We start from the raw sequence: 22,113 nt of genomic DNA on the forward strand, positions 1-22,113 counted from the left end.
TTGTCCAGCTTTCCTAAATATTCACGGCGGGAGAGGAAACTTCACTCGGCATCTCAGTCCGCCATACGCAAATTCTGACACGTGTTTATCATGAGAAGCTTTACCCATTGCTACACGTGCAGCTTCAGTAACTTTTTACAATCTACGAAAGGCAGACATTTCGTGGATGCTTGAGGGGTGTTCCAACAGGAGGCAAACCGGGAAGGGAGAGTGAGGGAAGGCTGAGCTAACAGGATGTAACTGGACATCCACCAGCTGAGACCGAGGGGCTGATTTCTTAGGAAACACCAACATTTTGATGGACATCAAGCACCTAAGTCGGTGCTGTTCTGGAATTATCTAATTTTGTGATAAGCCGACTCCACGGACCTTCCTCTTGCCATCGCCAGCTGAAATGGACTGGTCCGGGATGAGAGGAGAGCACATCACAGCCAAGAGTGCCGCTCCCTCTGTCCAGGGTTGGAATCCCCGCGGCCATTTCTCCATGGGGGGGGAGCGCCCTCCTCTACGCTGGAGGGTGGGGAAGGAAGAGGTCAGGCATGCAGGGTCCCCAGGTCTCCAACCCAGCAGACACATGCACGAGAAGAAGGTTCCGGCGATACTTACAGCCTAGACAATCCTGCAGCTCTTCCCCGAGATGTTTAATCTCTTTTTAGCAAATAAAATCTCAGTGACCTCTGGCCCTTAGTACACATCCAACTCCGCAGATAAAATAGCAGCGCAATTCGAGTTCTGAGAAATGCTCACGCTTTGTTTTAGCAATCTAAATGCCCACACCTTCAGGAAACACAAGGACAGGTAGGAAAAAATCGCTCTTGGATCCCCAAATGAAGACCATCCAAATGTGAAATCAAAAGTTTAATCTGACACAATGAAATCTATTTATCTAGCTCACACTGGAGGATTCCTCTTGAAACATAGGAGGTGAGAAATCACAAGCAGGTATATGCTCCCTGTGTGCAGATAAATTATCCTCTATTAATTATGCAGATTCCAGATAGAGAGAAACAACTTCGGGAAGGAAATCGTAGCTACATTAGAACAGGTACAAATGACAAGACCACTGAAAGAGACAACATTTTTGGACCTGTCTCCCCATTCAGCAGGCCACCCTCCCTATTCTACTGGTTTTTGAGATGTCACATGGATTCAGGACGGAGTGGATGGTGTGCGATACAGCAGGACCCAGAAGGCGCTGGAGATGTCTTCACCCCTAACCCTGCAGCACACGAGCTGCCTGCACCTTCTTAGTAATAATCGCTCTGAGTTTAACGAAATGCTTCTTCCGTTTCTGGGGGCAGTGGTAAGTCTGATGCTCAAGTTTTATTTTGGCAAATCCACATCAACTCTGGATGCTATGTCTCCGTGCTGCCGGACACGCGGCCGGCCTGAATGACCAGGAGTCTGGAGCCGGGAGGAGGCCCAGTGCCAACATAGCATTTCCCGCCTTTTTCCCGTTGCTACGACCTCACGCAGATAAAGCACAAACTGTGGCTCTCCCCGCGTGTCCCCTTCTAGGAACGGAGTGAGGCATCCATGGTCCTCTGGATGCCAGCAGGGCCCAGGACAGTCCCTGAGGGACACAGGTACCTCACGGAGCTTGTGACTGTGCCCAGATTTATTCTCCTGATTGTGGTTATCCTGCAGGAGAGCGTTCATTAGCTGCTCCTGTTTCTGCAGGATGTAAGCAATTTTAAAGTGAAAAACCTGTTGCATGGTTGCTGCTCACCCACAACCTTGCCCAGGTTAAGGGTCACCTGGGGTGGCTGGCCTCGGAAGCAGGTGCTCCCAGGATGGGAAAGCGTTTTCCCCTGGGGAGGCTCTTGCCTATCCTTGGGGGATGGAAGGTTGAGGTGGGCTGTCGACGGTGCTCGGGGGAGGGTGACGAGCAGGCCAGATAGGAACAGAATGGAGATGCTGCAACCATTTTCTTATTATTTGCTCCAAAGCTGCAGAATGTTAACAGTCTGCTGATCTAACTCCTGAATAAGCCAGTGGTTCCTCCCAGTGATAAACGCTCCTAAAGACAAATGCCAAATGTGTTCTCTGCACCCGGAAGCCTGTATTTAGCGCCTCTCCAGCTTCCCTGGGTCCCCTCCCCGCACAGCTGATCCATCCTTCAGGAAGTTACAGATTACAAACCAGCTCTCCTTGGCCACCATACTGCACACATGGATTACCGCATCATTAATACGACATTGTTTGCAATTAAGAATGTGAATGTGTGCTTTAAGGAAAATTAATTTTTTTTTTCAAGAAAGTGAAAATAGACGAACTGGTTGCCCCCTGTAATTGGATGTTTCCATAAATCTCTCTTTATTATTATTTGGTTGAACAAAAATACACATTTTAACTGCTAAACTGTACTGACTACTGGATTTTAAGGGCCCTATTACTGGGTGGTTACACTACAAGACACACAATTAGGTCATATCATGATTCCCAACAACATTCACGGGGTGAGGGGTTGCTCCGCGGCCTCAGGAGCGTGCGGTTCACTGGGGGAGTGCCTTGAGGATGGCGTTCACCTCCTCGGCCACCGCCGTCAGCGCGAACTCGAACTGCTCCTGGGGAGACAAGAAAGGGGAGAAAGTGTGAGTGACAGCTGTGTCTTTTCCACTCCAACCGTGAGCTCTGGGGTGTTATTTTGCAGAAAGAAATTGTTTAGGAAAAAATAAAGAAAAGTCACAGATTTCCATGGGAAGGAGAGAACATGCTAAGACCCAAGGCTGGCGCTCGCCGGAACGTCTCGTATTGGAGTCTCGTCTTTTATCACTGGGAGAAGCTGCCAACAGCAGCAGGGAGCAGGAAACCGGCCGGGTGAGGCTCCACGCGCCCCACCCGTTCCTTCTGATTCCAGCACTGAATGCTGGAACCCCTCGGTGGACGGTGAGCAGTCGGGCAGGCTTCTGCCCATCTCAGCTCTAGCCGCCACTCTGGCCGAGTGCAGATTCGCCATGAAAACAGTTACCATGAAAAACCCACTCAGGGTCTTCCTCCCCCCGAAGTGTGGAAGAGGAGTGTCCTCACTGCTGTGAAATCAACCCTCCATCCAGCCCAGCCCAGCCCTGTTCCACTTGTCAGGACACCTCATCTCATCCACGAGTCTGCACGCACACACACGCTCACAGACACAGGAAGGGACACGCCACCCTCATATGTAAAACCCGCCAAGACCATTAGGTAGAAATGAGGCGTATTCAGGACTACTCGCTCCCCTAACAGCCTAGGCCTTAGCAGACAAAGAACAAAACCCATCTCTTCCCTCACTCCTCAGTATCTACGTAACTGCCTCGAAATGATGCATTAAAAAACCCTCAAGTTGGCCAACAGGCACCTTCCAATGATACCAGGGAAGCCACGGAATATAATAAATTATGCAAACAATCACCTAGTTAAGAACTTTTGATTAAGGAAAACCCTGTGGCTTAGATTCTTGATAGTTTGATCAATAAATCGGGTAACTCCAAACCCACAAATGATGATCAATTTCCACTTCGAATGCCCAGGATGTAACTGAAACGTAGACAACAGCTCTAATTAGAACAGCAGGAAGTCAACAGAATGTAATGCTCACACTGGGACAAAAGACAGTTTCTCCTGGAGGATCCCCTTGACCCGACGCTGAAGGAATGATCTGCCGTGTACAATACGGATGGAGCCCTTGCTTCTGTCAGACGCCTCCTGACGGGAATTCCAGAAGCTGTTGTTGAGGAGTTACCAGGCGGACTTAGGGTGCTTCCCACACTGCGCGCGGTCGCTGCATCAGGATGGGAGCTGCGGAGGCACGTCCAGGTGGTCCAGCACCTTCTCGCGCTACTTTCCCATCTGAGGGCGTCATCAGTTCCCGCTCCTCTCCCCAAAGTCATGGGGAAGCGGCCTCTGGGGGGGCCGGTGCTCAGGCCCTGCTGTCACCAGGATGGCCCACAGGAGTTCCGCTGGAAAGTCACCTGCTGTCGCCGTCTCTCGGCAAACAGTCTGTTCAGTGGAACGTGTGGTGGGGGGAACCAGGTCTGTTTTGCATGGACAGCCACACCAGACTGTTTCTTCTCAAAACGCTGACTTATCAATGGGTAGACCAAGGTTTGAAGATGACTTAGAAATGCAAAAAAGCGAAGGGAGACTTTGGGAATCTAATTTTATGTGTCATATGCCTGTCTACATCTTTTGACCCACTGGAAATCTATCCTAAGTAATAATCTTCAAATGAAAAGCAGACAAGCATGGAGATGTGCACTGCAGCCTCACCTGTGTGGTGAGACCCTGGAAACACACGGTACCAGAGAGAAGTGAATAATTTTTTTTTTTTTATTGATGTTTTAATGGTTTCTAACATTGTGAAATTTGGGGTTGTACATTTTTGTTTGTCCATCACCCCATATATGACTCCCTTCACCCCTTGTGCCCACCCCCCACCCCCACTTCCCGGGTAACCACAGTCCAGTTTTCTCTGTCCATGTGTTGGTTTATATTCCACATATGAGTGAGATCATACAGTGTTTGTCTTTCTCTTTCTGGCTTATTTCACTTAACATAATACGCTCCAGGCCCATCCATGTTGTTGCAAATGGGACGATTTTGTCTTTTTTTATGGCTGAGTAGTATTCCATTGTATATATATACCACATTTTCTTAATCCAATCGTCAGTCGAGGGACACTTAGGTTGCTTCCACTTCTTGGCTATGGTGAATAATGCTGCAATGAACATAGGGGTGCATAAGCCTCTTTGGATTGTTGATTTCAGGTGCGTTGGATAGATTCCCAGTAGTGGGATGGCTGGATCATAGGGCATCTCTATTTTTAATTCTTTGAGGAATCTCCATACCGTTTTCCATAGAGGCTGCACCAATTTGCATTCCCACCAGCTGTGTATGAGGGTTCCTGTTTCTCCACATCCTCTCCAACATTTGTTGTTTTTTGTCTTGGTGATTATAGCCATTCTAACAGGCGTGAGGTGGTATCTTAGTGTTGTTTTGATTTGCATTTCCCTGATGATTAGTGATGTTGAGCATCTTTTCATGTGCCTATTGGCCATCTGTATATCTTCCTTGGAGAAGTGTCTGTTCATTTCCTCTGCCCATTTTTTGATCGGGTTGTTTGTTTTTTTGTTGTTCAATTGTGTGAGTTCTTTATATATTATGGAGATCAACCGCTTGTCAGATGTATGTTTTGCAAATATTCTCTCCCAGCTGGTTGGTTGTTTGTTCATCTTGATTCTGGTTTCATTTGTCTTATAAAAGCTCTTTAGTCTGATAAAGTCCCACTTGTTTATTTTTTCTTTAGTTTCCCTAGTCTGGGTAGGCATGTCATCCGAAAAGATTCCTTTAAAATCAATGTCAAATAGTGTGTTGCCTATATTTTCTTCTATGAGTTTTATAGTTTCAGGTCTCACCTTCAGGTCTTTGATCCATTTTGAGTTAATTTTTGTGAATGGCGATAGCACATGGTCCACTTTCATTCTTTTGCATGTGGCTGTCCAGTTTTCCCAACACCATTTATTGAAGAGACTTTCCTTTCTCCATTGCATGTTCTTAGCACCTTTGTCAAAAATTAGCTGTCCGTATATGTGTGGTTTTATTTCTGGGCTTTCAATTCTGTTCCATTGATCTGTGTGTCTGTTTTTGTACCAGTACCATGCTGTTTTGATTACTATTGCTTTGTAGTATGTTTTGAAGTCAGGAATTGTGATGCCTCCTGCTTTGTTCTTTTTCTTTAGGATTTCTTTAGCTATTCGGGGTCTTTTGTTGCCCCATATAAATTTTAGTATTCTTTTTTCTATTTCTGTGAAGAATGTCATTGGGATTCTGATTGGGATTGCATTGAATCTGTAGATTGCTTTAGGTAATATAGACATTTTAACTATGTTTATTCTTCCAATCCACGTGCATGGGATATCTTTCCATTTCTTTATGTCATCGTGGATTTCCCTCAATAATGTCTTGTAGTTCTCATTGTATAGGTCCTTCACCTCCTTGGTAAGATTTATTCCTAGGTATTTTATTCTTTTTGATGCAATTGTAAATCGTATTATCTTTTTGAGCTCTCTTTCTGTTAGTTCATTATTAGCATATAGAAATGCAACTGATTTTTGTAGATTGATTTTGTACCCTGCAACTTTGCTGTAGTTGTTGATTGTTTCTAACAGTTTTCCAACAGATTCTTTAGGGTTTTCTATATATACAATCATGTCATCTGCAAATAGTGAGAGTTTCACTTCTTCGTTACCTATTTGGATTCCTTTTATTCCTTTTTCTTGCCTAATTGCTCTGGCCAAAACCTCCAGTACTATGTTGAACAGGAGTGGTGAGAGTGGGCAGCCCTGCCTCGTTCCTGTTCTCAGAGGAATGGCTTTCAGTCTTTCCCCGTTGAGTATGATGTTAGCTGTGGGTTTGTCATATATGGCCTTTATTATGTTGAGGTACTTTCCTTCTATTCCCATTTTATTGAGAGTTTTTATCATAAATGGATGTTGTATCTTGTCAAATGCCTTCTCTGCGTCTATTGAGACGATCATGTGGTTTTTATTCTTTGTTTTGTTGATGTGATGTATCACGTTGATTGATTTGCGGATGTTGAACCATCCCTGCGTCTCTGGTATAAATCCCACTTGATCATGGTGTATGATCTTTTTAATATATTGTTGTATTCGGTTTGCCAATATTTTGTTGAGGATTTTTGCATCAATGTTCATCAGCGATATTGGCCTGTAATTTTCTTTCTTTGTATTGTCTTTGTCTGGTTTTGGTATCAGGGTGATGTTGGCCTCATAGAATGATTCAGGAAGTGTTCCATCTTCCTCTATTTTTTGGAATAGTTTGAGGAGGATGGGTATTAAATCTTCTTTGAATGTTTGGTAAAATTCACTGGAGAAGCCATCTGGTCCTGGACTTTTATTTTTTGGGAGGTTTTTGATTACTATTTCAATCTCTTTACTTGTGATTGGTCTATTCAGATTTTCCATTTCTTCTTGGTTCAATTTTGGGAGGTTGTATAAGTCTAAGAATTTATCCATTTCTTCTAGATTGTCCAATTTGTTGGCATATAATTTCTCATAGTATTCTCTTATAATCCTCTGTATTTCCATGGTATCCGTTGTAATTTCTCCTCTTTCATTTCTAATTTTATTTACTTGAGCCTTGTCTCTTTTTTTCTTAGTTAGCCTGGCTAAGGGTTTGTCTATTTTGTTTATCTTCTCGAAGAACCAACTCTTTGTTTCATTAATCCTTTCTACTGTTTTTTTGGTCTCAATATCATTTATTTCTGCTCTGATTTTTATTATTTCTCTCCTTCTGCTGGCTTTGGGCTTTGTTTGTTCTTCTTTTTCTAGTTCTGTTAGGTGTAATTTAAGGTTGCCTATTAGGGCTTTTTCTTGTTTGTTAAGGTGGGCTTGTATCGCTATGAGTTTCCCTCTCAGGACCGCTTTTCCGCTTTTGCTGCATCCCATATGGTTTGATATGGCATGTTATCATTTTCGTTTGTTTCCAGATAGTTTTTGATTTCTCCTTTAATTTCATCAATGATCCATTGGTTGTTCAGTAGCATGTTGTTTAATCTCCACATTTTTGTCACTTTCCCAGTTTTTTTTTCCTGGTTCATTTCCAGTTTCATAGCCTTATGGTCTGAAAAGATGCTTGTTATGATTTCAATCTTCTTAAATTTATTGAGGCTTGCTTTGTTTCCCAACATATGGTCTATCCTAGAGAATGTTCCATGCGCGCTTGAGAAGAATGTGTAGTCAGCTGTTTTTGGGTGGAGTGCTCTGTATATGTCTACTAGGTCCATCTCGTCCAGTTTTTCATTTAAGTCTAATATTTCTTTATTAACTTTTTGTCTGGATGATCTATCCATTGCTGTAAGTGGGGTGTTAAGATCCCCTACTATTATTGTGTTGTTGTTGATTTCTCCTTTTAGGTTTGTTAATAGTTGTTTTATGTACATTGGTGCTCCTATGTTGGGTGCATATATATTTATAAGTGATATGTCTTCTTGATGGAGTGTCCCTTTTATCATTATATATTTCCCTTCTTTGTCTTTCTTAACCTGTTTTATCTTGAAGTCTACTTTGTCTGATATGAGTATGGCAACACCTGCTTTCTTTTGTTTGCCATTAGCTTGGAGTATTGTCTTCCATCCTTTCACTCTGAGCCTGTGCTTGTCTTTAGTGCTAAGATGTGTTTCCTGAAGGCAGCATATTGTTGGGTCTTGCTTTTTAATCCATCCTGCCACTCTGTATCTTTTGATTGGAGAGTTCAATTCATTTACATTTAGGGTAATTATTGAAATATGAGGGCTGAATTTTGCTGTTTTGTCACTTATTTTCTGGTTCTTTTGCATTTCCTTTGTTTCTTGTCCCATTTGTTTTGGACTGCCAATTCAGTTTGGTTGTTCTGTCTTATGATTCTTCTAGTTTTCTCTTTGTTTATCATATGTGGTTTTAATTTGATTATTTGTTTAGTGGTTACCTTGAGGTTTGGGCAAAAAATCTTCTGTATGAGATAGTCCATTATCTGATAACCTCCTATTTCCTTATACTAAGTCAATTCAGTCACTTTCCTCTTCCCCTTCTAAGTTGCTCTTGTTATACCTTATTCTATCTTGTGTTGTGGCTGTGTGTTTACAGTGATGAGGTTAAATTTATTTTTGGTGAATTTCTTCCTTTGATCTTTGAGTTTAGTATTTAAGTGGTTGCTAACCTATTCCGGTAAAGATCTACTATTTCTCTGATTCTGTCTACCTACTTTTCTCCTTACTCCAAGCTTTGTGTTCCCTTTCTGAGAAGTGAATAATTTTATAGGAAAGTGTCTGACAGGAAAGCCAACGTTTATGCTACAACGTTAAGTGACAAAACCAGAATGCAAAGTTGCACCTGTATCTTGATTATAATCATTTAGACTCTATGTCCACAGGGCAAGCTGTGGAAAGGGGACGTGGGACACGTGACAGCTGGTGTGGTGTAAACGGTCACAGCACTGACCGTGAGGTCCAGAGGAGAGGACGTCAGGTGTGACACCAGCGGCCTCACTGCTGGGCTCTGCCCCGGGGAGGCGGCTCTGAGACATCAGCTGAAGGACAGCGGGCTTCCTGTGATGGGGGAACACTGGGAGGGATGCAGTGCCCCTCAGGGCCTGCTGCGATGAAATGGGGACTTGTCAGTCGTCTTGCTCCTTTATCTCAAAAAGCGTCGGCAGAGCGGCAGTGCCGGTGTCACCTACTCACCCATCATGGGTGGTGAACGTGTGCGGACCCACATTTTGAGTCACGCCGCCTTAGCTAATACAGCCAGATGGGAACCCCAGAAATCGGGGACAATAGCACAGAAGCTGAGAAGTACCAGCATTTGAAGTCCTTTTGTGATAGAAACTTATTTTAAGGAAACCACTAAAATAACAGGCGTTAGCTGCACTTAAGGAACAAAATACAATAGGTGACAAGAGACCCTCTGGGGCAGACTCAGTCTAGGACAGCATCATCTGAGCAGGAAGGACTTGGAACCGCCTGGTTTACAATGCCTGAGCTGGCTGGGTTTGCGAAGTCAGGAAGGCAGAAGGAGGGCCAAGATGTTCTAAACAAGAAACTGCGCTGAAATAGAAGCTGAGACCCGCAGGAGGCGGCCCACAGCCCCCTAGTTTTCCTGCCCCTCAGCGTGAGGTGTGGCCATGGCAGGATGTCCGAGTGGGGCTCAGGCTGACCAAGTGTCTGGTCCCGGCCCCATGTCCACGCTGCACAGGGACGGCCCTTCCCAGGCTGGCCGTGACGAGCGAGGGACGTGTGTGAGAGCAGGTCAGAGGGTCGCATTGGAGGGCAGCGGGGCGGACCCCGTGTGCTGCTCAGACGCGAAGCCCTCTCCCTGCTTTGGTCAGTGCTGCATGGGGCCTCCCCCCAGAGCAACCCAAACGGAAGACGTGTAGAGACTGGTGGAGGAAAGCGGCCCACGGAGCCACGTGTGCACTGTGCGAATCCCACACGGGCAAACGTGACATCGTAACCTCCAGGTGGTTGAACACACTGGTCAAGCGGCTTTTATTTCTAAGCGACCAAAGTGAAAGGAGATTTCCTTGAGTAAGGGAAGGTGTTAAAGTCGTTGGTTAAAGAGGCACTGTTCACAGACATGTTGAGGGGGAGGAAGGAAGGAAGGAGTCTGTTTACAAGACGCACGTTAACGGAGGGGAGTCACTCAGCTTTGGAAGTCTGCTGTTTTTTATTTTTCTTTGTTGTGAGAAGATCAGCCCTGAGCTAACATCTGCCACTCCTCCTCTTTTTGCTGAGGAAGACTGGCCCTGGGCTAACATCCATGCCCCTCTTCCTCCACTTTATATGGGACGCCGCCACAGCGTGGCTTGACAAGCGGTGCGTCGGTGCGCGCCCAGGATCCGAACCGGCGAACCCTGGGCCGCCGCAGCGGAGTGTGCGCCCTTAACCACTTACGCCACTGGGCCGGCCCCCTGGAATTCTGCTATTTTAACCACGTCCTGGGATCTCATCTCCCTTCCTAAAACAAGCCTTCTGTTAGGAACGCACAGTGAACAACCCTGTGGACAACTTCACGCGCTGACTTGTGACACCTTCTGTCCGCGTCTGGCTGGCTTTAATCCTTGTGCTGTCGCTGCCTGAGCGCCGGCGTCTGGGCCTCGCCTTCCAGGCCGAGGCCGAGTCCGTGATCAGGGAGGGTCTCTGGAATCTTCGCTCGAGCTGGTGTTCATCCGGTACTGGGGTTTGTGTGACTGGGTGTTTGTTTCCAGGGTGGAAAAACAGCTCTCTGTGACGTTTTTTCTTTTTCTTTTTTTTGTGAGGAAGACCAGCCCTGAGCTAACGTCTGCCAGTCCTCCTCTTTTTGCTGAGGAAGACTGGCCCTGGGCTAACATCCATGCCCACCTTCCTCTACTTTATATGGGACGCCGCCACAGCATGGCCTGACAAGCAGTGCGTCGGTGTGGGCCCAGGACACGAACCTGTGAACCCTGGGCCGCCAAAGTGGAGCGTGTGCACTTAACCGCTTGCACCACGTGGCCGGTCCCTGTGACGTTTTTTAAACATAAAGACGAAGTTTTGCTCTCAGGCTGGGTGGTGGGCATCGGGGGCTCCGTCGTCATCCTCGGCCCTGGTCTCAAGGAGCTCACCGTTGATGGATCGCGCCTTCCTTGTATTCAGCTCAAATGATGTGACTTGACTAAATCTGTTCAAATGAACAGACCGTGGATGGCCGTCTCTTGGCTGGTACCAGGAGTATCAGATTGTACAGCACGATTTTGCCCAAGGAATTTTCTAGCTCTTAAAAAATTGAACTTTAGGAGGAAGTTCAGTTTCATGGAGTAACGTTGGGCAAAGCAGTCATAAATTAAGATAGAATAGCAGCTTTTACGTATTAATTAATTCTTTATATCTTGAAATTCCAGGAACTGAATTTACGTACATACTTCAGACAACTTTTACATCCCAACCCAAGGAAGAGGGTCAATTCCTGTTGACAATCCACCCAACGGGACGTTCCGTGTGAGGCAAACTCTCTGTGGCCTGGAGGCAGCAGGAAGCAGCAGCCTGATAGTCTGGCCAAGACTGCTACCGTGTGTACATTTTGTCATTTTGCCGCTTAAAAAATTAGAGTATAAGGGAATACATGACACATAATGATAATGAACGTAGCTTCATCTTTCTTTCGGGCACAGCCTGTGGACCAACCCTTCGGGCCTCAGAACCGTGTGCTTTGAAGGGCTTGTTCTGGCAAACACGATGCAGACAAAAGAGGGCTGAGTGGTTTTTACAATATATTAGGCAATTTCTTTCTGTTTTGGCATGAAGATATGCCTTCCCAGTGATTTTGCCTAGACCCCTCCTAGAGTCAGTCCACGTTTTAGGCATCCTTGTACCGTCTGGGGGTGGAAGAGGCCTGCCTGAGACGTACCCAGAAACAAGGAGGGAAGAAGCTAGTTTGAAGTTAAGATTTCCTGTGGATCTTAACGTGGAATGAAGATGCGGCCAGAGACAGAACTAGCTTTTCATTCCCAGGTATAAAGCTCTCCCAGCCCCAGATCTGAGTCCGAAGGTCTGGGCCTGCTGGTGGCCACATGGGGCCCAGACCGTCCAGGGAGAGTGAACTGACCCTGCCTTTCCGGACTTGGCAAGGCCACCACCCAGTGGCATGGTCAGTCCAGCCGGATGGACCTTCCACGGACAAAAGCCTGTGGGTCACTTGTTGTTGGAACAGCATCACTTCTTCTCACGACAGCCTCACGATAAAGCACTGCACGCAGATGAGAACAGTCTCAGGTTTCTCCCCAAGGACACAACTAGTTACCAAGAAAAACCAATAACCGACCAGCGGAGACCCCTGGCGGACACACCCTGAATGGGTGCTTGAAGCTCCCCTCACCGGAGAGGACACATGCCAAGGCTGCGTGCCTCCTTCCAGCACATTCCTGCCCAAGATGCACAACCACAACCGATCACAAAAATGTCAGACAAAGCCAAGCAAGAGACAGTCCACAGAAACCAAACCAAACTCGGCCAGCGCTCAAGGCACGAGCTGTCCCAGAGGATGAGGAGAGGTGAGGACTGGACGCCTCGAGTGGGTGGCCCCGGAGGGGACCCTGCTCCAGAGAAAGGTCACTGGGGGGATGTGGGCGAGATCTGAGAAGGTCTGTACATGATGCCAACTCCCCAGCCTTCATCACTGCGCTGTGGTTCTGTGAGGTGTTAACACTGGGAAGCTGATGAAGGGCACACGGGAATTTGTATTATTTCTGCAAGTGTTTTGCAGGTCTAAAATAACTTCAAAATGAAAATTGCGAATTTTAAATAAAAAAAATCTAAGAAAACATAAAGTGTGCCGTGACTTACAAGGAACTTGCACGTTAATCACCTAAGATTCTTGTGACAATCCTGCAAGCTGCTGAGGCCAAAATAAAGCTGAGGGACAGAGAGGCCAAACGCACACAGTGGTTTGCTGCTTGTGCTGCCTCCGCAGCTTTCAGACTCCGGCTCTCTCCCCCAGGTGTTGGCGCCTTGGGTGGAGGTCAAGGAGAGACCAGGGCCGGTGTGAGGTCCAGCTGAAAGGGGCAAGGCTGGAGCAGAGTTCTCGCCTCTTTGAGAGGTTTATTCTGGTTTTCTTTAGAATAGTTTTGTGATTCTATAGGAAAGAACTAAGTTGATTTTGCCCCAGTGCTTGGGGTTGACTTTGGCAATGGAGAACCAGCCGAATGGCTCTATTAAGGTATTTTAAGAGATGATCTTCCAGGTCAAAATGTGCTCAGCTCAACTCACTGGGCTCTTGGCTTCTTCATTCTCAACAGAACAAGTGGGTTTAGACTCCCCGCTCCCATCCAGCCCAAACACTGCGTTACACTGTTTAATTTCTCACTGTAACAGTCAGACAGACGGAGAGGGCTTAGGCACCACTCCTGCCATACCAGGGAACAGTGAGACCCTGGGAGGCGGGGTGACTTGCCTGGGTCCCAGAATTGTCGGCACCAGAGCACAGTCCTTGGCTCTGGCCAGCCTGACTTTACAGGAGCGCTCTTTATAACATGAAGTCCTCTTAAGTATAAAGAAGTTATTTTGCAAGGGCATCTTTTAACAAATTTAGGTCCTTTGTGTAGGCACTTAGAGCATCTGGAGGGGCAGGACTACACCGAGAAAGACAAGATTCTGTATTTTATGACTTAAGCACTTTTATGGAACAGACATGTGGGAGATTTTGTTGTTCTTGGACACAGATATTTCCAGAATGCTAAAGGAACGGGCGTTATATCAACCCCATCTCTAGTTCTAGTTAATCCAAGGCTAACCACTAATCTGTTGTCTTTACCTCTGTTGTTGGAAACTTGGCCCTTTCAGTGAGTACGCACATGAGCTGTTTAGGGGTGCTCAGGGACCCCGTACACCTTGGGGACATTCTGACGACCACTGTCCTGATGACCACACAGCAGAGCTGTGGTTGTGGGAGCCGGAAATAGGGGAGGCTGCGTAGAATGTTTAGTGAATCCAGGACATTCCCCTGGAGGGTGCTGGGGTTTATCGCTGACTTCTTTTTATAAAAATGCAATGTTCTTCCTCCTCCCCAAATCTAGAGAATGGAGAGTTCCAAAGACCTAAGCATCTACTCATGTTGACATGTTGGGGTGGTTACTGGAATTGCTAGTGCCCCCCAGGAGGGGCCCGGCTGTCCTGGCTGTGTAGGACGGGGTGGAGGACGGTCAGTCATGCCTCATCCATCTCTCCTCTCAAGAGAGCAATCGAGACGGACACTGCCCACGCCTCCCGGGCCCCGAGGATCGGCTGACAGTACCTTTGTCTGGACCATGCCTGGTCTCTGGTCCCTCAGGTGCTCCAGTGTTGCCGCGATGTCAATCTCTTTAGCGCCTGCAACAAACACAAATTGGGCTGAGTTCAGACACGAGAGAATCCGTGCTCGGCCTGCCGCTCTCCTGCCACCAGGCTTCCCTTTGGGCTAAGCGGCCAATTGGAAATGATTACACTCATCCTCCCGCAGGCCTGGCGGGCAGCTGCAATTTCAGTGTTCATATAGAAAAACACGGCGAGGCGCTTTCATTAGCATTAATTCGAGAAAGCTGGGCTTGAAGGATTTCGGTCAGATGACTAGATAGATACTTAACAACAGCAAGCCCTCGCCACACAAACTAAAGCTTTGTTCGTTGTTTTCTTTTTTGGTGGCATTTTAAAGAAGATTTTAAATCATAGGAAAGTGGCATATAAGCTTCAATTTCAATTGCATAGGATTTTTTTTATTTAGAGACATAAAAAATTAGACTGACTAATTTAGGCATCTTAATATTGGCCTTTAAATGCAGAGTTTTCTGTCTTTTAAAATTGAGTGTTCCAAATGTCAAGAAAAGTGAGAACACCCTGGCTATACTCACTGGCTAGTCATTTCATCGCGAGACCCCTCCTCCGACAGACAGCATCTATTTTACGTCCGGTGACTCAGGTTTCATGGAAACGATACTATTCGAGTTTAAGTCTTAACCTTATCACTCATTCAGCACCGGCTCTTGCCCCTCCGTTTGCCGGGCCCTCTAGCAGACAGACAATGAACAGGAGGGATCCCAAGCTCGAAAGCTCCCTACAGGCCAGAGGGGAGGTAAGACGTGGCTGCCAAGACCATAAGCAAATGCTGCGGGCCTGGGAGCAGGCACTTGCCCTGCAGCGGGCTGGGGCCCGCGGGCCCAACCCCAAAGGGGAGCATTTTATGTGCAGCGTCCCTCTCATCGTCACCAGAACACGGCAGAGCGGGAACTGTCACCACCCCCGCTGTAGGAAATAGGGGCTCATCCAGGCTGAATGGCTTATCCCTGGTCACACAGAGCAGGTGGCCGCGCTCACTGAAACCAGACCACGCTGGGCAGAAGGGGCAAGTCCCCGAGGACGTGGAAGAGAGACCCAGGCTGGCTGCCCATCAGGAGAGCTCCAGGCCCTTGTACTTCTGCCACAACCTAAGTGTCACACTGCTCCCCTCAGCAGTAGACTCAGGAGAACCAGCTTGGGAGTTTCTAAGGTTACTGCCATCTTTAAAGTCCTAGGGTTCTACGGCTCATTTGAGTGACAAGTGAGCAGCCAGTGCCTCTTTTCCAGCAGGGCAGGGTGAGGTGGGCTCTGCTCAGGAGGGCCGTCGCGGGGTTGTGTGGAGGGAGGGATGGAGGGACAATGAGATGACCGCATAGAACCTCAGAGAGGGCGGCTGGATTCCCAGCTGCTGGCAGCTAGAAAGCAGGCAGGGATGGTTGCGAGGCCTGGGAACACATTCGGACCAGATGCCATATTCGCATGAGGGGACTCAGCACAAAGTGTTGAGAATCTGGCAATAAGTTGCTCAGACTGGGAGACCAGGATCTGAGCTAACCCGCGGGGCCAGCAGTGCGGCCTGCCAAGTCCTCTGCCTTCCGGTCTCCGCCTCCCCATCCTGGCGTGGGGATGGAACACTTGCCCTTCCCGAGGCTGCGGGGCCAGCGCTCGCCAGTCTGAGCTCTCGGTGCACGGCAGGTGTCCTCACAGGGACCAAGCTGGCAGTCCTTCCAGAAAAGGAACGCCATCCTTCTGGGCGTGGGAACACCACGAGTTCCCCCAACTCTAAATCAGGGCCTTTATAGGAAGGAGGGGAAATCTCCCTTTTAGAACAGCCCGACGTCCCCCAGGAAGCTCAGCGGTAGGAGGTCAGCTGAGAAACCCATTCAAGCAAAAGACACAGTCAGTTCCTGGGTTTGAGGGATGGCCCCTCCTCGGGTTGAGCGTTTCCGATGGTTGACAAGGCCACAGTACTACAATCTTGTTTCGAAGGGAGCCCACGAATGTAAAACAGCCCAAAACAAACCAACGAGTTTGCCCTGCTTCCAGATGGGGAAATCAGGAAGAGAGGATGCGCCACCGGCTCCAGGGCCACCGTGTGTGGCAGCCTCATGAGCATACGCGTGCCAGGATCTGTTTCCTCATCTTCCCTGGTGACCCCTGGCACTCGATGCCCACATGTGGTTTAGAGGAATAATGATGCACAGACCTTGGCTTCTTCAAAACACAAGTTTGCCTTAAGAAAGTCAAGTCCTATGTGGAAAGTGATAGAGGAAGAGAGATGTTCGTCTCATCCCATGGTGACATTCTGTTCCTCGGCCGGTCTCGCCAGAACCTCCAGCGGCGCGTGCAGCAGCGGCCACTGTACCTTGTGTAGGGTACCTCCTCCACTCCTGGACACACTGTGCACAGACCCTCTGCTGCGAATTAATTTTAAGTGTGAAAGATGCCACGACCAGGACAGAAGGCTGGGTAACCTGTCGTGGCTCACTCCTCCATCTTGGAAGCACCCCTTGTTGGGTGCAAAGTCTCCAGCTGGAAACAGTACGGAAGGGTCCTCGCGAGGATCCAGTGAGATGACAGGTGCTTCCCTCACACCTTACAGAGTGTATTAGATGCTCAGTAAACGCTATTCCACAGGCTCCATGAGTAGCACTCTTCTGGGAAAAGAACCAAATCTGACCAACTATATTCTACACTGGCTTCCAGCCGCCAGGCAGCTATTTAGCATCTATGGTGACTGCTCTGCTTTCTGACCCAGGATCATGAATTTCAGGAGAATTAGGTGTGGGGTAAAGAGTCTGATTCAGACTCTCGGATACAGATCACAGAGAAAATCCTAGTCCTTCCAAAGTGAAATACTGAGGGGTTCATCTGGGATACAGACTTAAAAAAAACCTTCCCTTTTTAAGGTTGCTTAGGGCACTTTCTTTTAGCCCTTGAAACTGGTTTTAAAAACTCTTTCAACAGTTATTTTATTCTAAGGGCTAGTCTGTATGATGAAACTAGTACTGAAGTCTTACCTCCTGTCTCACTTCTATGTGGGTTTTCTGGAGAAACCTGGACTGATTTCTCACAGGGTCTGGCTGGGATACATGAAGCCATCAGGAGCTGTGACTGGCATTGGCCAGGGAGAGCAGGTCTCCCTTCCAGCGGACAGTTATCTGGGGGGCAACAACTGCTGATGGCTGTCTCCCTGAGCTGCCACACGATCCTGTGACATGCTGTGAGTGCAATCTCCTTGTTTTGTTACATTGTGACACCCCTTGGACTACTGTTTGTGAGAGAAAGAGAAAGGGCAGGAGGAAGCCTAATTAGGTCTTCCCCAGACAAGGTATTTAAAATATGGAACAATCCAGGGAAGACATCTCAGAATTATCCTGAAACCAAAACTAACAGTGGAGGAAATCAAATTAATGCTTAAAAAATGTACAGCACTAAAATTAGGGAAGTAATGGATTATTAAGTCAAATCAGTTGTCTGATGTGGACTGCTGCTGTCTGCTTCATGTTAGGATTAAGAATAATTAGTTATGTGAAGTGTGTGTAGAGAGAGAAGCTGCACAGAACCCACACACGTGATCTTTTATGAGGCATAGAGAGACACAGGAGAAAGGCCGTCAGAGCAGGCGCTGGCTCCTGCTCAGTGACCCCTGAGCATCCGTGTGACCTCATGGTGCATGAAACACAAAATCTGCATTTATAAAACGGATCTGTGGGGGTTAGGAGGGAGGCGGAAGGGGTGCGTATCCTTTGTCACTTTATAAAAGGCTTTACTGAAGGTAAAAGGATTTATTTAAATCCTCCAATATCTAGGAAGCTCCCTCTAGTGCATTTAAAATGGAATTCTCTCTTTAAAAATCTCATTTTGCTAACAGCATCTTAAGTTCCAGGTGAACAGACCTATTAGGTGCAGTGCTCAAACTGAAAAGCATGTAAGTAGTTGAGGAATTATAACATATACAAAGAAAACCCAGACAGAAGGTGAGACAGGAGCAAGACAATCCTAACAACGGATATAGGGGAATGCAGAGTGTGATTCCATGAAGTTCCCGGCACTTTCTATTTGAGAAGCATCGTGGCTACTCCAACACTGGAGAAGCGTAACGTGCTCGTTAAGGTCACAGTCTGTGGTCGGGCCTAAGTTGGTGAAGCCAGGACGGTGCAGCAGGAGGCAGGCAGCCTGTGCACTTGGACCTAACACCAGGCCTGGCGAGTGCGAGTCGAGTCTGACTGCTCCCTTGGGCTCAGGCTGCTTCCCTTTTCCCCGACACCCAGAAGACCCATCTTTCACGCTGCTAGTGGACCGGTGAGCGCGTAGACACGAGGCCCGACACGGTCCGCTGGCGTCCTAGAAGAGAATGGCCCACCTGGGTACCATCCAGCGCTCTGCTCAATAAATATTAATCGCTCTCACCATTGCATCCTAATCCACTCAGGGTTCATTGGTTTCGAAGTTTACATATTGGTTAAATACATTTTTAAGACAACATTGGTTTTTTAGCTCTAGATAAAAGTATTAATCATTAAACAATAAACATTAAAAGAACATTAGTATTAAAGCATTAAAACTATTTTTTACAATAAAAGAATCAATCTGAACTTAAAGAAAACCAAGCAAAGGTGCCACTGGTGTCTCTTTATCAGGTTTGCTTTGATTTCTCTTGGAGTTTGCTTATTGGGGTTGAGCTTGTGATTCGCCCAATTTCGTTAGCACTGTCTCCTTGCAGGTAAACTCGGTGAACGTGGCCTGGGTTCGTCGTCGAGGAGACCACCGTCTTTGTCTCTCGACACTCGTGCTTCAGCAGAGCTTCCAACAGCCAGCTCAGTAATGACAACTTCATAAACATAAATTTTGTTACACAGTTTTTACCCAGAAGGTTTTGCAGACAGCAGGGATCCAATGTATTCTTTTTCCTTCAATGTAAAAAAGACAATATGTGTCAAGCATATGCAGAGGAAGGCTTTATTTTGCAAGAGGAAATTGTCTTCATTCTACTCTCTGGAGGAACTGGGGAAATGCTCTGCTCCCAGCTACATATATTTACTTAAAGGGACGAAGGAAGAAGGGCGACATTAGGAATCTGGAAGGAACCAAGGGGAGTATGCTCTGGGAGGAGAGAGAGCTCTCCCCAGCTCGGTCTGGGCGTCTGCCAGTCCCTCTGGCTGCACTCACATTTTGGAAGGGCTGGACAGCGAAGGGTCAGGACGGCTGGTGTTTCAGCCCTCAACGACGGCAGAATCACCCCCAGCATTCCACGTCACAGCTGGAGGGCCTCTCCGTCGACAGGACAACTGTACTCGAGATGACGTGGGTCGGGGGCTCCACGTGCACCACACTTAGAGCCACCCTGCCTCACCCCTCCTGGGTGCAAATGCCGCCACACTGTGCACACACGCACACCTGTGCACACTCCCGCACCCCATATCACACACACACCACACACACATCACACGCTCACACATTTATACACACTTATAGACACGACACACACACATACTCACACACATTCAGACACACACACATACACACACACTGTCCTGGGCCTTCTGTGCTGAGCAGTTTTTACTTCACAGCATTTCCGGATGTTCTTAATCAACTAAAGACTTATAAAAATTATTTTAAAAATCGGGAAGATTTTTTTTGTTGACCTTCTAGATAAATTATAATCTCCTTCTTGCAACATTTCACTGGGATCAAAGGAGACAAATTTGCATCATAAACTTGAAAAACTTGAAAATGAAGTGTATCACAACTCAAACTAAGTATTTTTCTTATTTTATTTAAAACAAATTCTAAACCATTTTTTCAGGAGAAACTGAGATGCCTCCAAATTGTTATAAAAAGTGTAAGTTAGACAGAAGCGGGACTCTGTAAGTGTATCGTCACTTTACAGCCAAGGCAATGCGTGCATGTTGGTGAGAAGGGATGGTGTTGAACTTCAAAGAAAAGACGAATATGACGGGCACCGACACCCTGAGAAGGGTCCAGTGCTGCCATGAGCACCCCGTCCAGCTCCCGCCACCGTCCACAGCTCCCCGCCGGCGACGGGTAAGGGGATCACAGAAAGGGGCAATGCAGGTTCTCCCCGCCCTCCTTCCTCCCTGCGCCCGGCAGCTGCCTCTCAGTCCCCGAGTTGATTTCTGATTCAGGAACTGGGGGTGCAGCCAGTCCTGCCCCCCGGGCCCTCGGCCTGGGATGGTGCTGGTTAGAGTTACACCGGGCTCCACGCTGATGGCAGAAGCTATGAGAGCCCGTCTGTGGACTCACAGCCAAGGACTCCCACACTATTTGACCTTATGAAAAGGAGAAACAGAAGGCAGGGAGGCCTCAGGAGAGAGCTGGCACTTACCACAGTATGTTCTGTATAACCCAAGTCCAGGGACTGTGGGAGGATCATACCCAAGGGTCACTAATACAAAGTGACAGAATGGGGTCCCCTACACTGCTGCCCCACCCAGACAGCACGGTCACTCCATCAGAGCACCCTTCCTTGCTAAAGGCCTCAGAATCCTACTTAACACAGTGTTGGAACCACCATTGCCAAATGACCAGGGTGGCTGTGCATGGGGACTTCCTGCCACCAGGAAGGGACGAAGGGTCCTCGGCAGGAGCAGGGACGTGCCCTTGTGGTCTGGGGACAAGAGCGCTAGGCATGAGCTGTCGCCTAAAGAGGCCATGGGCACAGGCAGCCTTCCTGGGGCCTCTGGGGTCTCCAGGGGAGAGGGCTGCATGGGGCTGGGGGAGAGGGCTGACAGCAGAGTGGCCACACTGGGCCCTGCATTGAGCAGTGAGCTCTGCGGAGGACTCTCCTGGACTCCACGGCTGGTGGCAACGCCACCAAGTATGTGTGGCGGGGCCCAGCGAGCGAGGCCTGCCAGGAGTCAGTGACGATGCTCACAGGGGCAGGGGAGGAGACCGAGCTGGGATTGGGCACTCGTGAGAGAAAAATCTGGATGGACAAGCCGGCTGCCCTGGTCCTGGAGAAGGAAGTGAGCTCATGAGAGGGATGGCCCTGAACATGGGATTAGGATGGGGTCCATCAAGGTTTCATGGCTCTTCATGTGCCACGGTGTGTCTGCGTGCCTGTGGATAAACCAAGGAGGGAGGAGAAGCATGGGGGCGACCCGGGAGGCCACGTGAGCAGATCTGACCGAGGAGATGTGTGAGGGATCAACACCTGCCGGGCCCCGGTCCACGGGCCCGCGTTTACTGTTGGTAGGTCAGAGGGGGCTGAGGACTGTCAGCTTTATGCTGCTCAGGAGGGTCACTTGTTTCGTAGGATGGAAACCATTTAGGAGACAAATTGTAGGATTTGGGGCTGCAGTATGGCTCACAAAAAAACCCAAATAAGGTGGGCTTATGATGTTTTCCAAGAACAAGTGGTCCCATCTTGTCTTGTTTTTTCCCATTCGATAATCAACCTTGTCTATGGTGTGCCCTGGCCTGGGTGGGGAGCAGCCCACATCCCAGTAATGCTGCTCCAGGGCCCCTGGCACGTCTCCCACGGGCCCGCCCCTCACATGAATCTTGGCTCCCACTGGCCGTGAGCGCGGCCGAGGCCCTCCAGGAGGGTCTCTGACACCCATGTGCCCGGCGCTGTTGCTAACGCACCAGAACAGCTCAGGGGAGGAAAGTCACTCAAAAGACACAAACGGATAAGGGAAGAAATACCCCCACTGTCGTCTGGTTGAACACAATTTCTCCAACTAAAATAAAGCTCAGGTAAGCCCCCCACCAGCAATTCTGGACACTTTTTCAGCCTGAAACTTCCATGAGCTGAAGACAAGGCGTTACCTCCTTGAAGACATGCTGAA

At 48.0% G+C, this 22,113-nt stretch overlaps 1 protein-coding gene across 1 annotated transcript in view; it reads right to left on the bottom strand.

The window, feature by feature from the left end:
* Window positions 1-2,228: 2,228 nt before the first annotated feature.
* Window positions 2,229-22,113, bottom strand: part of PTPRN2 (protein tyrosine phosphatase receptor type N2) — a 911,136-nt gene continuing 891,251 nt past the window's right edge. Inside the window, exons 22-23 of the mRNA XM_058535313.1 lie at window positions 14,283-14,356; window positions 2,229-2,567 (exon numbers count right to left, since the gene is read on the bottom strand). Of these exons, the coding sequence (XP_058391296.1) occupies window positions 2,496-2,567; window positions 14,283-14,356 (146 nt within the window). The 3' untranslated portion in view covers window positions 2,229-2,495. The remainder of the gene's footprint in view (window positions 2,568-14,282; window positions 14,357-22,113) is intronic.

This window comes from Diceros bicornis, chromosome 3, assembly GCF_020826845.1.
Source record: "Diceros bicornis minor isolate mBicDic1 chromosome 3, mDicBic1.mat.cur, whole genome shotgun sequence".
Lineage (NCBI taxonomy): Eukaryota > Metazoa > Chordata > Mammalia > Perissodactyla > Rhinocerotidae > Diceros > Diceros bicornis.